The sequence below is a fragment of the Pseudophryne corroboree genome, chromosome 8 (assembly GCF_028390025.1).
Source record: "Pseudophryne corroboree isolate aPseCor3 chromosome 8, aPseCor3.hap2, whole genome shotgun sequence".
Lineage (NCBI taxonomy): Eukaryota > Metazoa > Chordata > Amphibia > Anura > Myobatrachidae > Pseudophryne > Pseudophryne corroboree.
In genome coordinates this window covers 486011729-486026861 of record NC_086451.1, presented here as the reverse complement: position 1 = coordinate 486026861, position 15133 = coordinate 486011729, and the positions used below count along the sequence as shown (strand labels likewise).

The following is a 15133-nucleotide window of genomic DNA, read 5'->3' as shown; positions in this document are numbered from 1 at the left end:
GGAGATTGCGAGTTTAATTCTAACGGTTTTTTCCTGCACCGAGCACCCCCACCTTCCGTTCTGTACCAACCCACCACCCAGCAGTCTCTGAACGCTGCGCAGAAACCACTTCCCCTGACTTCTACTTATAGAATGTAAATACAGAATGTTGTAAGTGGTGTACAGAGAATACACGTGTAGTGGGGGCACAATGAGAGGAGTGATAATAGTATTATACATATATAATCATTTATACGGATGGAGTAATATATTCGGAGGAAGTGTCATTATGTCACTGGCTGTCGTTATTGCTCCAGTCTGTGTTATGCTGGGTAAAGGGGTCTGGGGTCCTGGAGTGGGTGCGGGGGGGGGGGGGCTACACTGGAGACCGGTCCTGATCAGTCAGAATTACCATTTCCTCTTCTGTGGTTATGGCACTGTGGCTGCGCTTTTACAATTATCTCAGTGTAGTCAGAAGGAAACACCAGGGTCTGGGCAGAGCCCCCACCTACATGGTGCATATGGCGGTCTCCCACCCCCTCCATGTACCAACCGCTCTGCATGTGGTGGGGTCGTGGGAATGGTCACACAACACCTGAGCTGCCGGGGGGAGGGTCACTGCATCCTGGCCCCAGACCACACGTAGGGCCCCTGTCGCTCCGTGGGAAAATGTTACAGCGGGACCGGGAGGTATCTGAGCCATACGTGTCTGCGACGGTCTGCCCATCGTGGAGTCACTGAGCTGTCCCTTATCCCTCCTCAATGGCCTGACGTTGAGATCATACTTATTACTGCCCCCTATTGTATACCGCTGTGACATCAGAGCAGATTGCGCATCACTCCTATATGCACCAACAAACGCCGACATGCTGCGTTATACAGGGAAAACAAGATGGCGCTTGGCACAGCTTCGCCCCACATGGGTCAGTCAGAGAGTTATCTGGCTGCTCCGCCAGGCGGGTGTCATGTGTGAGCCTGCGTTCCTTGCTACAGCTCTGCAGTCAGGGCATGCTGAGATGTGTAGTTCCACAGGTTGCCTACCTCTGCCTCATACTATGGCCCTCATTCCGAGTTGATCGGTCGCAAGGCGAATTTAGCAGAGTTACACACGCTAAGCCGCCGCCTACTGGGAGTGAATCTTAGCTTCTTAAAATTGCGACCGATGTATTCGCAATATTGCGATTACTAACTACTTAGCAGTTTCAGAGTAGCTCCAGACTTACTCTGCCTGTGCGATCAGTTCAGTGCTTGTCGTTCCTGGTTGACGTCACAAACACACCCAGCGTTCGCCCAGGCACTCCCACCGTTTCTCCAGCCACTCCTGCGTTTTTTCCGGAAACGGTAGCGTTTTCAGCCACACGCCCCTGAAACGCTGTGTTTCCGCCCAGTAACACCCATTTCCTGTCAATCACATTACGATCGCCGGAGCGAAGAAAAAGCCGTGAGTAAAAATACTTTCTTCATAGTAAAGTTACTTGGCGCAGTCGCAGTGCGAACATTGCGCATGCGTACTAAGCGGATTTTCACTGCGATGCGATGAAAAATACCGAGCGAACAACACGGAATGAGGGCCTATATCTATACATAGGGGTCTATTCATAAAGCAGAGAAAAGATCGGCTTTGTGGAAAACGGGGCTTTTCTCAGCTTCCTGCTACTCCTGGAGCTGGTTACCGTGCAGCGGTCCCTGACTTTCCCAGCAGCCTCCCTGCTCCGCGGCTAAATCACTTCACCATACTGCAGTATGGCGAGTATAATTTATGAAGGAGCGGAAGCCGTTTCTCCATGGAGTTCAGGTTATCCGTCTCAGGATGGCGTAACCTGAGCCATGGTGCGGTAACTGCAGAGCTCTCTGTCCGCACCCGGCGCTGGCTCCACCCACTGACCTCCCTTCAGCCTCTGCGGCCTTCCGGGAGGTCAGCCGGCAACACATGCACAGAAGGACTCGCCGGCTGACTCCAAGCACCGCAGAGGGGAACCGCCGGAGAAGAGCGTCACTGGAGCCCGGGACATTGCATCACTACGCCGGAAGGGCGAGTATACATGAATTGCTACGTATAACAGCTATATACCGCATTGGACCGATGCGACGCATAGTGGGAAGTATCAATTCATTTATCCTTTTTTTATGAATATACCCCTATATATATATATATATATACTACCCCCACCTCGTATGCTACTCCTATCCCAGTACTAAGGCTAGCCCTCATATGCAATAACTACCTTATATATATGGCAGCACAGATGGTGTAATGGTTAGCATTGCTGCCTCACAGCTCTGAGGTCATGGGTTCAATTCCAACCATAGTCGCAACTTTGTGGAGTTTGTATATTCTCCCCGTACTTGTGTGGGTTTCCTCCAAGCCAAATATATACTGGTAAGTTAATTGGATCCCAATAAAATTTAATGTGAGTCTGTGTGTACATGTGGATTGTAAACTCCACTGGGGCAGGGACTGATGTGAATGGTCAAATATTCTGTGTACAGTGATGCGGAATATGTGTGCGCTATATCAATAATTGGTAATAATAATATAATACAGGTTGCATATCCAAATATTCCAAAATACAGATTTTATTCAGTGATAGTGAAACATTTGTTTTCTGATGGCTCAATGTACACAAACTTTGTTTAATGCATAAAGTTATAAAAAATATTGTATTAAATGACCTTCAGGCTGTGTGTATAAGGTGTATATGTAACATAAATGCATTCTGTGCTTAGACTTAGGTCCCATCGGCAGGATATCTCATTATGGTATGCAATTATTCCAAAATACAGAAAATAAGAATTTACTTACCGATAATTCTATTTCTCATAGTCCGTAGTGGATGCTGGGGACTCCGTAAGGACCATGGGGAATAGCGGCTCCGCAGGAGACTGGGCACATCTAAAGAAAGCTTTAGGACTAACTGGTGTGCACTGGCTCCTCCCCCTATGACCCTCCTCCAAGCCTCAGTTAGGATACTGTGCCCGGACGAGCGTACACAATAAGGAAGGATTTTGAATCCCGGGTAAGACTCATACCAGCCACACCAATCACACCGTATAACCTGTGATCTGAACCCAGTTAACAGCATGATAACAGAGGAGCCTCTGAAAGATGGCTCACAACAATAATAACCCGATTTTTGTAACAATAACTATGTACAAGTATTGCAGACAATCCGCACTTGGGATGGGCGCCCAGCATCCACTACGGACTACGAGAAATAGAATTATCGGTAAGTAAATTCTTATTTTCTCTGACGTCCTAGTGGATGCTGGGGACTCCGTAAGGACCATGGGGATTATACCAAAGCTCCCAAACGGGCGGGAGAGTGCGGATGACTCTGCAGCACCAAATGAGAGAACTCCAGGTCCTCCTCAGCCAGGATATTAATTTTGTAGAATTTTACAAACGTATTTGCTCCTGACCAAGTAGCTGCTCGGCAAAGTTGTAAAGCCGAGAGCCCTCGGGCAGCCGCCCAAGATGAGCCCACCTTCCTTGTGGAGTGGGCATTTACAGATTTTTGGTTGTGGCAGGCCTGCCACAGAATGTGCAAGCTGAATTGTACTACAAATCCAACGAGCAATCGTCTGCTTAGAAGCAGGAGCACACAGCTTGTTGGGTGCATACAGGATAAACAGCGAGTCAGATTTCCTGACTCCAGCCGTCCTGGAAATATATATTTTCAGTGGCCCTGACTACGTCCAGTAACTTGGAGTCCTCCAAGTCCCTAGTAGCCGCAGGCACCACCAATAGGTTGGTTCAGGTGAGACGCTGAAACCACCTTGGGGAGAAACTGAGGACGAGTCCTCAATTCCGCCCTGTCCGAATGGAAAATCAGATAAGGGCTTTTTCAGGATAAAGCCGCCAATTTTGACACGCGCCTGGCCCAGGCCAGGGCCAACAGCATGACCACTTTCCATGTGAGATATTTTAACTCCACAGATTTAAGTGGTTCAAACCAATGTGACTTTTGGAACCCAAAACTACATTGAGATCCCAAAGTGCCACTGGAGGCACAAAAGGAGGCTGTATATGCAGTACCCCTTTTACAAACGTCTGAACTTCAGGGACTGAAGCTAGTTCTTTTTGGAAGAAAATTGACAGGGCCGCAAATTTGAACCTTAATGGACCCCAATTTCAGGCCCATAGACACTCCTGTTTTCAGGAAATGTAGGAATCGACCCAGTTGAATTTCCTCCGTCGGGCCTTACTGGCCTCGCACCACGCAACATATTTTCGCCAATTGCGGTGATAATGTTTTTGCGGTTACATCCTTCCTGGCTTTGATCAGGATAGGGATGACTTCATCCGGAAAGCCTTTTTTCCTTCAGGATCCGGCGTTCAACCGCCATGCCGTCAAACGCAGCCGCGGTAAGTCTTGGAACAGACAGGGTCCTTGCTGGAGCAGGTCCCTTCTTAGAGGTAGAGGCCACGGATCCTCCGTGAGCATCTCTTGAAGTTCCGGTTACCAAGTCCTTCTTGGCCAATCCGGAGCCACGAATATAGTGCTTTCTCCTCTCCATCTTATCAATCTCAGTACCTTGGGTATGAGAGGCAGAGGAGGGAACACATACACTGACTGGTACACCCACGGTGTTACCAGAGCGTCTACAACTATTGCCTGAGGGTCTCTTGACCTGGCGCAATACCTGTCGAGTTTTTTTAATCATGTGGACGACTTCTGGGTGAAGTCCCCACTCTCCCAGGTGGGGGTCGTGTCTGCTGAGGAAGTCTGCTTCCCAGTTGTCCACACCCGGAATGAATACTGTTGACAGTGCTATCACATGATTTTCCGCCCAGCGAAGAATCCTTGCAGCTTCTGCCATTGCCCTCCTGCTTCTTGTGCCACCCTGTCTGTTTACGTGGGTGACTGCCGTGATGTTGTCCGACTGGATCAACACCGGCTGACCTTGAAGCAGAGGTCTTGCTAAGCTTAGAGCATTGTAAATGTCCCTTAGCTTCAGGATATTTATGTGAAGTGATGTCTCCAGGCTTGACCCTAAGCCCTGGATATTCCTTCCCTGTGTGACTGCTCCCCAGCCTCGCAGGCTGGCATCCGTGGTCACCAGGACCCAGTCCTGAATGCCGAATCTGCGGCCCTCTAGAAGATGAGCACTCTGCAACCACCACAGGATGGATACCCTTGTCCTTGGTGACAGAGTTATCCGCTGATGCATCTGAAAATGCGACCCGGACCATTTGTCCAGTAGGTTCCACTGGAAAGTTCTTGCGTGGAATCTAACGAATGGGATTGCTTCGTAGGAAGCCACCATTTTTACCCAGAACCCTTGTGCATTGATGCACTGAGACTTGGTTCGGTTTTAGGAGGTTCCTGACTAGCTCGGATAACTCCCTGGTTTTCTCTTCCGGGAGAAACACCTTTTTTCTGGACTGTGTCCAGGAACATCCCTAGGAAACAGAAGACAAATCGTCGGAACCAGCTGCGATTTTGGAATATTGAGAATCCAATCGTGCTGCCGCAACACTACCTGAGATAGTGCTACACCGACTTCCAACTGTTCCCTGGATCTTACCCTTATCAGGGAATCGTCCAAGTAAGGGATAACTAAAATTCCCTTCCTTCGAAGGGATATCATTTCGGCCATTACCTTGGTAAAGACCCGGGGTGCCGTGGACCATCCCTACGGCAGCGTCTGAACTGATAGTGACAGTTCTGTACCATAACCTGAGGTACTCTTGGTGAGAAGGGTAAACTTTGACATGAAGGTAAGCATCCTTGATGTCCCAAGACATGTAGTCCCCTTCTTCCAGGTTCGCAATCACTGCTCTGAGTGACTCAATCTTGAATTTGAACCTCTGTATGTAAGTGTTCAAAGATTTTAGATTTAGAATCGGTTTCACCGGGCCGTCTGGCTTCGGTACCACAATAGTGTGGAATAATACCCCGTTCCCTGTTGCAGGAGGGGTACCTTGATTATCACCTGCTGGGTGAATGGCTTCCAAAACTGCCTCCCTGTCAGAGGGAGACGTCGGTAGAGCCGACTTTTGGAAACGGCGAGGGGGAGACGTCTCGAATTTCAATATGTACCCTTGAGATATTACCTGAAGGATCCAGGGGTCTACTTGCGAGTGAGCCCACTGCGCACTGAAATTCATTGAGAACGGGCCCCCACCGTGCCTGAGTTTGTAAGGCCCTAGCGTCATACTGAGGGCTTTTGCAGAGGCAGGAAAGGATTTCTGTTCCTGGGAACTGGGTAATCTCTTCAGCCTTTTTCCTCTCCCTCTGTCACGAGCAGAAAAGAGGAACCTTTTGTCCGCTTGCCAACAAAGGACTGCGCCTGATAATACGGCGTCTTATTTTGAGAGGCGACCTGGGGTACAAACGTGGATTTCCCAGTTGTTGCCGTGGCCACCAGGTCTAAAAGACCGACCCCAAATGTCCCCTTTTAAAGGCAATACTTCCAAATGCCGTTTGGAATCCGCATCACCTGACCATTTTACTGGTAGAATTGGACAACGCACTTATACTTCATGCCAGTCGGCAAATATTCCGCTGTGCATCATGCATATATAGAAATGCATCTTTTAAATGCTCTATAGGCAATAATATACTATCCTTATCTAGGATATCAATATTTCCAGTCAGGGAATCCGACCATGCCAACCCAGCACTGCACCTCCAGGCTGAGGCGATTGCTGGTCGCAGTATAACACCAGTATGTGTGAATACATTTTTGGATACCCTCCTGCTTTCTATCAGCAGGATCCTTAAGGGCGGCCATCTCATGAGAAGGTAGAGCCCTTGTTCTTACAAGCGTGTGAGCGCCTTATCCCCCCTAGGGGGTGTTTCCCAACGCACCCTAACCTCTGGCGGGAAAGGGTATACAGCCAATACTTTTTAAGAAATCATCAATTGTTATCGGGGGGAAACCCACGTATCATCACACACCTCATTTTATTTTTCAGATTCAGGAAAACTACAGGTAGTTTTTCCCTCACCGAACATAATACCCCTTTTTGGTGGTACTCGTATTATCAGAAATGTATAAAACATTTTCCATTGTCTCAATCATGTAACGTGTGGCCCTACTGGAAATCACGGTTGTCTCTTCACCGTCGACACAGGAGTCGTATCCGTGTCGGCGTCTGTATCTGCCATCTGAGGTAACGGGCGCTTTAGAGCCCCTGACGGCCTATGAGACGTCTGGACAGGCACAAGCTCAGTAGCCGGCTGTCTCATGTCAACCACTGTTTTTTTATACAGAGCTGACACTGTCACGTAATTTTCAACAGTACATCCACTCAGGTGTCGACCCCCTAGGTGGTGACATCACTGTTACAGACACTCTGCTCCGTCTCCACATCATTTTTCTCCTCATACATGTCGACACAAACATACCGACACACAGCACACACACAGGGAATGCTCTGATAGAGGACAGGACCCCACTAGCCCTTTGGGGAGACAGAGGGAGAGTTTGCCAGCACACACCAGAGCGCTATATATATACAGGGATAACCTTATATAAGTGTTTTTCCCCTTATAGCTGCTGTATGTTTTAATACTGCGCCTAATTAGTGCCCCCCTCTCTTTTTTTAACCCTTTCTGTAGTGCAGGGAAGAGCCAGGGAGCTTCCCTCCAACTGAGCTGTGAGGGAAAATGGCGCCAGTGTGCTGAGGAGATAGGCTCCGCCCCCTTTTCGGCGGCCTTATCACCCGTTTTTCTGTATATTCTGGCAGGGGTTAAATGCATCCATATAGCCCAGGAGCTATATGTGATGCATTTTTTGCCATGTAAGGTATTTTTATCGTGTTTTATTGCGTCTCAGGGCGCCCCCCCCAGCGCCCTGCACCCTCAGTGACCGGAGTATGAAGTGTGCTGAGAGCAATGGCGCACAGCTGCAGTGCTGTGCGCTACCTTATTGAAGACAGGAACGTCTTCTGCCGCCGATTTTTCCGGACCTCTTCGCTCTTCTGGCTCTGTAAGGGGGCCGGCGGCGCGGCTCCGGGACCCATCCAGGCTGAACCTGTGATCGTCCCTCTGGAGCGAATGTCCAGTAGCCAAGAAGCCCAATCCACTCTGCACGCAGGTGAGTTCGCTTCTTCTCCCCTTAGTCCCTCGATGCAGTGAGCCTGTTGCCAGCAGGTCTCACTGAAAATAAAAAACCTAAACTAAAACTTTCACTAAGAAGCTCAGGAGAGCCCCTAGTGTGCACCCTTCTCGTCGGGCACAGAGATCTAACTGAGGCTTGGAGGAGGGTCATAGGGGGAGGAGCCAGTGCACACCAGTTAGTCCTAAAGCTTTCTTTAGATGTGCCCAGTCTCCTGCGGAGCCGCTATTCCCCATGGTCCTTACGGAGTCCCCAGCATCCACTTAGGACGTTAGAGAAATATCCAATATCCAAAATACCTCTGGTTCCAAGAATTGTGGATATGGGATACTCAACCTGTATACATCCCCAATATAATATACCTCCCCCATGTAGTACACCTTTTCACTGCACCTACCTCAGCCATACTTGCCTACTGTTGAAGACTAGTTTGAGTTGAGGGGGCGTGTCATGTACCACATATGGGCGTGTCTAGGCCTAAATGCTGTTGCGGGATATTTCTATATAACATTAGTAACAATGTTGGCACATTTATTTAGGAATTGCCTTTCTGTGCGAGAGGGATATTAGACATTACTGGCACTATATACATTGCACAGACGTATATCGCGACAGACAGCGACATAGCAGGTGTCTCCTGTTCTCCCCATCACACAGAGCGAGACGTGCAGTAACAGAACTATACATAGATTCTTATACTGGAAATGAGACAGCAGAAGTCGCAGTACGCCTGTCTTACATGGGAACCCTCCCTGGAATAGTGCTGCCATCCAGTGGTATAATGAGAGCACTGCACATACACATCTAGTGCCTGGAACATCTACAGAACCACCAATATATTATTCCAAACAGGAAATACATGTGATCACAGTCACATTACCAATCAATAGAACATGATATATAAATCACCTCCCTTAAAATAATAATGCTGTTCCTTCTAGAACACAATGAGATTGTCAGCATCCCTAAAAACAGCGACAGCCGAGGAGCGCAGAAACGTAATCCCCAGTAACGTTATATAGACAATATAATATACAATCATAAGAAATACATGATAAGAAGGGAAGACGTTAGCTTCCTGATGGACGGGATCCAGCCGGTCGATAAACAAACGTCTGGATCCCGACGGAGGACGTAAACCCGGCGTCTAGATACAGACACCGCATGCCGGCAACCCAATCATCTGGACAGTGGGAGGTGCAGCCGTGGAGTGGGGGGTGTTAGGTTTAGGCAGGAGAAGGCGGGTTAGGATGCCGGGAAGGTTAGGGTTAGCCACAAAGAACAGGTTAGGTTTAGGCACCAACTGGGGAAGGGAGGGTTAGGGTAGGGTGCATGGGAGGGTTAGGCACCCACAAGGGAGGGTTAGGGTAGGGTGCAGGGGAGAGTTAGGCACCCACATGGGAGGGTTGGGGTAGGGTGCAGGGGAGGGTTAGGCACCCACAAGGGAGGGTTAGGGTAGGATGCAGAGGAGGGTTAGGCACCCACATGGGAGGGTTAGGGTAGGGTGCAGGAGAGAGGTTAGGCACCCACATGGGAGGGTTGGGGTAGGGTGCAGGGGAGGGTTAGGGTTAGGCACCCACAAGGGAGGGTTAGGGTAGGGTGCAGAAGAGGGTTAGGCACCCACAAGGGAGGGTTAGGGTAGGGTGCAGGGGAGAGTTAGGCACCACAAGGGAGGGTTAGGGGTTAGGCACCCACAAGGGAGGGTTAGGGTAGGGTGCAGAAGAGGGTTAGGCACCACAAGGGAGGGTTAGGGTAGGATGCAGGGGAAAGTTAGGCACCACAAGGGAGGGTTAGGGTGCAGAGGAGGGTTAGTCACCCATAAGGGAGGGTTAGGGTAGGGTGCAGAGGAGGGTTAGACACCACAAGGGAGGGTTGGGGTAGGATGCAGAGGAGGGTTAGGCACCCACGAGGGAGGGTAGGGTGAAGGGGAGGGTTAGGCACCCACGAGGGAGGGTTAGGGTAGGGTGCAGAGGAGGGTTAGGCACCCACAATGGAGGGTTAGGGTAGGGTGCAGAGGAGGGTTAGGCACCACAAGGGAGGGTTAGGGTAGGGTGCAAGGGAGGGTTAGGCACCCACAAGGGAGGGTAAGGGTAGGGTGCAGTGCAGAGGAGGGTTAGCCACCCACAAGGGAGGGTTAGGGTAGGGTGCAGAGGAGGGTTAGGCGCCCACAAGGGAGGGTTAGGGTAGGGTGCAGAGGAGGGTTAGGCACCACAAGGGAGGGGTAGGGTGCAGAGGAGGGTTAGGCACCACAAGGGAGGGTTAGGGCACCACAAGGGAGGGTTAGGGTAGGGTGCAGAGGAGGGTTAGGCACCACAAGGGAGGGTTAGGGTACGGTGCAGTGGAGGGTTAGCCACCCACAAGGGAGGGTTAGGGTAGGGTGCAGAGGAGGGTTAGCCACCCACAAGGGAGGGTTGGGGTAGGGTGCAGGGGAGGGTTAGGGTAGGGGGCAGAGGAGGGGGCTGTCAGGATTCTGATGTACGGTATGCCGCTGTCTGTATTCTAACCTCCGGCATCCAGTCAATAGGTAAATCATACTGAACCTGATAAGAATCACACATAATTACGCAGACATACAGTATATGGACTCAGTGTTCACCAGTCGCCCCCACACCCCTGCAGAACTAGTGCCCGCCGCTCAGTGGGGTGTGCTGGTATTATACTGTAACTTGCCCGCAGGAAACGGCATTTGGCTGATATAGGACAAGTAATAACACACCACCGGGAGACTCTGCTGTGTTCTGGTCTCATCTGTACATGGGCTCCAGTGTATAGGTCGGCAGTCACGAAGTCCACCCCTTATTATCAACATGGATTAGGCTGACAAGGTCAAAAGGTTGTCAGGCAAAAGGTAGACAGCGCTTAAAGTCAACAGGTGCAAATGGTCAACACATTTTTTTGGTGGGTGGGTGAAATTTTTCCAACTTCGGCTTTATTTACTATCCATATAGACTGTGATTGGGAATAGCACCCTGTGGCGAGAGGGGCAGGGGGGCTGCTGACACGGCGCAGGGGGGCTGCTGACGAGGCGCAGGGGGGCTGCTGACGAGGCGCAGGGGGGCTGCTGACGCGGCGCAGGGGGGCTGCTGACGCGGCGCAGCGTTACCGCTCACAACGTGCTGTCAGGAAACTGGATTTAATGCAACAGATGAACTGACAATATCCCCGGCCTTCTATTTATAAACCAAATGCAGAAGTGTCAGCCACACACCCAGAGACGTGCGTCACTTCTGCTCATAGGACGCTGTCACCACTCAGGGTGGGGCCGTGTGACTAGCAGCGAGGTCTTTTCTGGGCAGAGGCGGTATTAAGTAACGCAACGCTGCCCCCTGAAAACTGTTCTTTGAAGTTCTGTCTAAATTCTTATACGGTTAGGCGTAAGAGAGATCAGCGATAGTTGCCGACATTCTGGTTGCCCCCTTTGGGAGGCGGCACAGCAACACGAGATGGGGGTGTGGCCTCGTACAGTGAGCGGGCAGAGGGCGCGATGCGACGACAGGCAGTGGGTGGGGCATATCTTTACAATCGTTTCATCATAGTCACACCCCCACTATGCTATGACGACGTGAATTGCATCATCAGCCACCCAGCGGGCAAATCCAGGAGACTTGCCCACTTTTCCGGAGGTCCGGGAGTGACACCCAGTTTTCAGGAGCCTCCCAGCGGTTCCGGGAGAGTAGGCACATACAGTATGCATCAATAGCTGTGTACACACATACACAAGTTTAGCATCCAGCGGCCATTTATCACCACAGAGCTTGCGCTCAGACCCCATTCTGCCCCCTAGCCACTGTGCGCGCAATTTCCCAGCGCAGACGTTTTGCTGATGATCCGCTGCTGATAGAGCCATCATTCAGAGCTCATGCGTCATAAACCCATCACGTGACGTGTGATGTCATTAGCCTGTATATACCTTCCCCTTTCCAGTCTTATACAGAGTCATCCTATGTCAGCATTATCTGCAGAACGGCTGCTAATCACACAATGGCCACTGAGTGTATACACCCTTCTCTTATAAGCAACGGTTACTTGCCTATGTACACCGTCACGGCCTGTATAGGTCACATCTGCATATAGCGGAGGTTTGTCACGTTCCCTCGTCCATACACAGAACAGCCTCCCGGATTGTGGTGTTAAATAACAAAGCAGAACGCAAGTTAGAGAAACATATTTATTTCAAAGGTTAAAAGGAATTTTCCAAATCACACCAATAGACACATCTTTATCCCCTTCACCACCTCCGTACAGAGAGGAACAGCTATAAACAGACCGGAATATGGAACTTCTAAAGACACGCGTCAGGGATATTCCTGACCAACCCCCCCACAGACAAAGGACGGCAGAGTCACAATTTAACATACGTGGGAGAAACACAGCCATTGTATGTGAGTAGCGTTAGCTGGATTAACGGCATCTCCTGGCTATAAAACAATGTAGTGCTCTGCTGCCATATGGATGAAATACAGCAACTAGGAGTGACTTATAAACAGTCTTCAGTGGAAAACGGAGTTCCAGATACAAATAGTCAGCGCCTTGTAACAGCGGAGGCTGAGAATGAGAGGGGGGTGTACTGAAGACTCGCTGAAGATCGCCCCAGCGCAGGTCTCTGAACAGCACATAATGTTCTCGCTGCTTATGGCTGAAATGCAGCACTTCTACAAAAGGAGCGGAGTCTTGGAAATATGGATTGTTATTCTAGAAACAAATTGCGATGTCCTGGAGTGTAGTGATAACAATTGGCACTTGGATGTTATGTAACAGGAGAAAATGGGCGCTACGTTTGCTGAAGAGTTGTTAGGCCGCTTACTGAAGGACTATCGGATAAATACGGAGAGGAAACACAACCCCCCCCCCCCACACGTCTATTGGGGTACAGCCATTTCAGAGCGATGGAATACATACATAACAACAGCGCCGACTGAAGGCCAGGCCAAGCTACTGCACCCCTGCAATACAACTGAGTACATGGGTGCAACGCTAAATGGGAGAGTAAGAAGTAGCCAGTATACGCAGTCTATAACCAATATATTACACCACAACCCCAACACAATACTTATGGTCACTGTACAAAGTCTCCTGTCATACATCTAATGATACGTATGTATATATGGGAGAGCTGCACATATACATATATGAAGGTAATACAGTAGTAGCACAGAACATGCGTCCACCTAGTAGCAGGAGGGATATATGCATCTTATTGGAGAAGGATTGTGCAAAGAATACAACTTTTATTGCATCCACCATCATCTAAACCAAAGTGACATTTCATACAGAACAGTGCGTTACGGCCAGTAAGTGTCTACGTGAGTTATTCCTGAGGTTCCTGTCGCAGCAGGTCCTTACAGAAGCTAAAAGCAGAAAGCACACATCAAAAAATGCTCTGATTATCACTGCACGTTATACGAGGAGTCAGCAACCTCTTAGTGACTACGCGAGGACAGCGCCTTTCGCTCACTGCTCGCAGATCTTAGTATGCGTCGCAAAGAAGTTTTCAAAGTGAAAGATTTCGCGGCACGTCTCGGCCGACCTCTTCTGGAACCCTGCAAGACAGACAGATTTGGTGGGTCAGTACGGATGGCACGTGAGATCTCACCCATGTATGAGAATTACCCGACAGAGGGAAGCTTGCGTCTCTTTATATTGTGTGCAGTTATTGATAATAGGATTTTGGTACTTACCAGGTAAATCCTTTTCTTTGAATCCATAGGGGGCACTGGAGTACTCTTGGGGATATGGACGGGCTTCCGTAGGAAACAGCACTGAATATTTAAATTAGTAACACTCCACCCCTCCATATCCCTGGTCACTACCCAGTGTTTTTTACTGAGCCGAACAGGAATTAAGAGAGGTTAATAATGGAGTATTACATATAACATAACTGACAATAACGAAGTTAACACATAACGTTAGTGACAACTAACAGTTGACACCCTAACCAGCACTTGTAACTTGAACCAGTCGGTGAAAGTGTGTTACCATAAGATCCTCAGAACTAACCACAAGTAGGTAAAACTGCTCTGGGTGGGCGTCCAGTGCCCCCTATGGATTCAAAGAAAAGGATTTACCTGGTAAGTACCAAAATCCTATTTTCTTTTTCATCCACTAGGGGTCACTGGAGTACTCTTGGGACGTACCAAAGCTTCCCCCGTGGGCGGGAGAGCTGTTTGGCACTTGTAACACTAGGCGGCCAAAGCTAGATGCTGATGCCGCAAAAGTATCAAACTTGTAAAAGCGCACAAACGTGTGCACGGAAGACCATGTAGCCGCCCGGCAAAGCTGTGTCGCAGAAGCCCCACGACCAGCTGCCCATGAAGTTCCCACAGAACGTGTGGAATGAGCGGTTACTGACGTAGGCGGTTGTAACCTAGCATGAAGGTACGCCTGGCGTATGGTCAGTTTTATCCATCTGGATAAAGTTTGTTTAGATGCTGGCCAACCCATCTTGGCAGCATCATAGAGAACAAATAACGTATCTGTCTTACGAACTGAAGACGTTCGGGATACATAAACGCGTAATGCGCGAACCACATCCAGAGTTCCGGAATGTGCTGTCAACACAGGAACTACTATTGGTTGATTGATGTGAAAAGATGACACTACCTTTGGTAAGAAGGCGGGATTCGTCCGAAGTTCCGCTCTGTCATCATGAAACACCAAATACGGTGGCTTGCATGACAAGGCACCCAAATCCGAAACACGCCTTGCCGAAGCTAAGGCTAAGAGAAAAATTGTTTTCCAAGTGAGAAACTTTATATCCACTTGTTGTAAGGGTTCAAAATATGAAGACTGTAAGAACTCCAAAACCAGATTCAAGTCCCATGGCGCTGTAGGTGGAATGAATGGAGGCTGTACCCTGAGTACACCTTGTAGAAAAGTGCGTATAGACGGCAATAGAGCCAATCGTCTTTGAAAGTAAATTGACAAAGCAGATACCTGTACCTTTAGTGTAGATAAACGCAATCCTCCATCTAACCCTGTTTGTAGAAACAACAAAAGGCGGGATAACTTGAAAGCTGATGTCGGAAATTTCCGAGCTTCACACCAACCTATATAGGCACGCCATATTCTGTAATAATGAGCTGCCGTA

At 49.3% G+C, this 15133-nt stretch overlaps 1 protein-coding gene across 1 annotated transcript in view; it reads right to left on the bottom strand.

Moving 5' to 3' along the window:
- Positions 1–12200: 12200 nt before the first annotated feature.
- ITM2A (integral membrane protein 2A) overlaps positions 12201–15133 on the bottom strand; it is a 72820-nt gene continuing 69887 nt past the window's right edge. Inside the window, exon 6 of the mRNA XM_063938415.1 lies at positions 12201–13586. Within this exon, the coding sequence (XP_063794485.1) occupies positions 13498–13586 (89 nt within the window). The 3' untranslated portion in view covers positions 12201–13497. The remainder of the gene's footprint in view (positions 13587–15133) is intronic.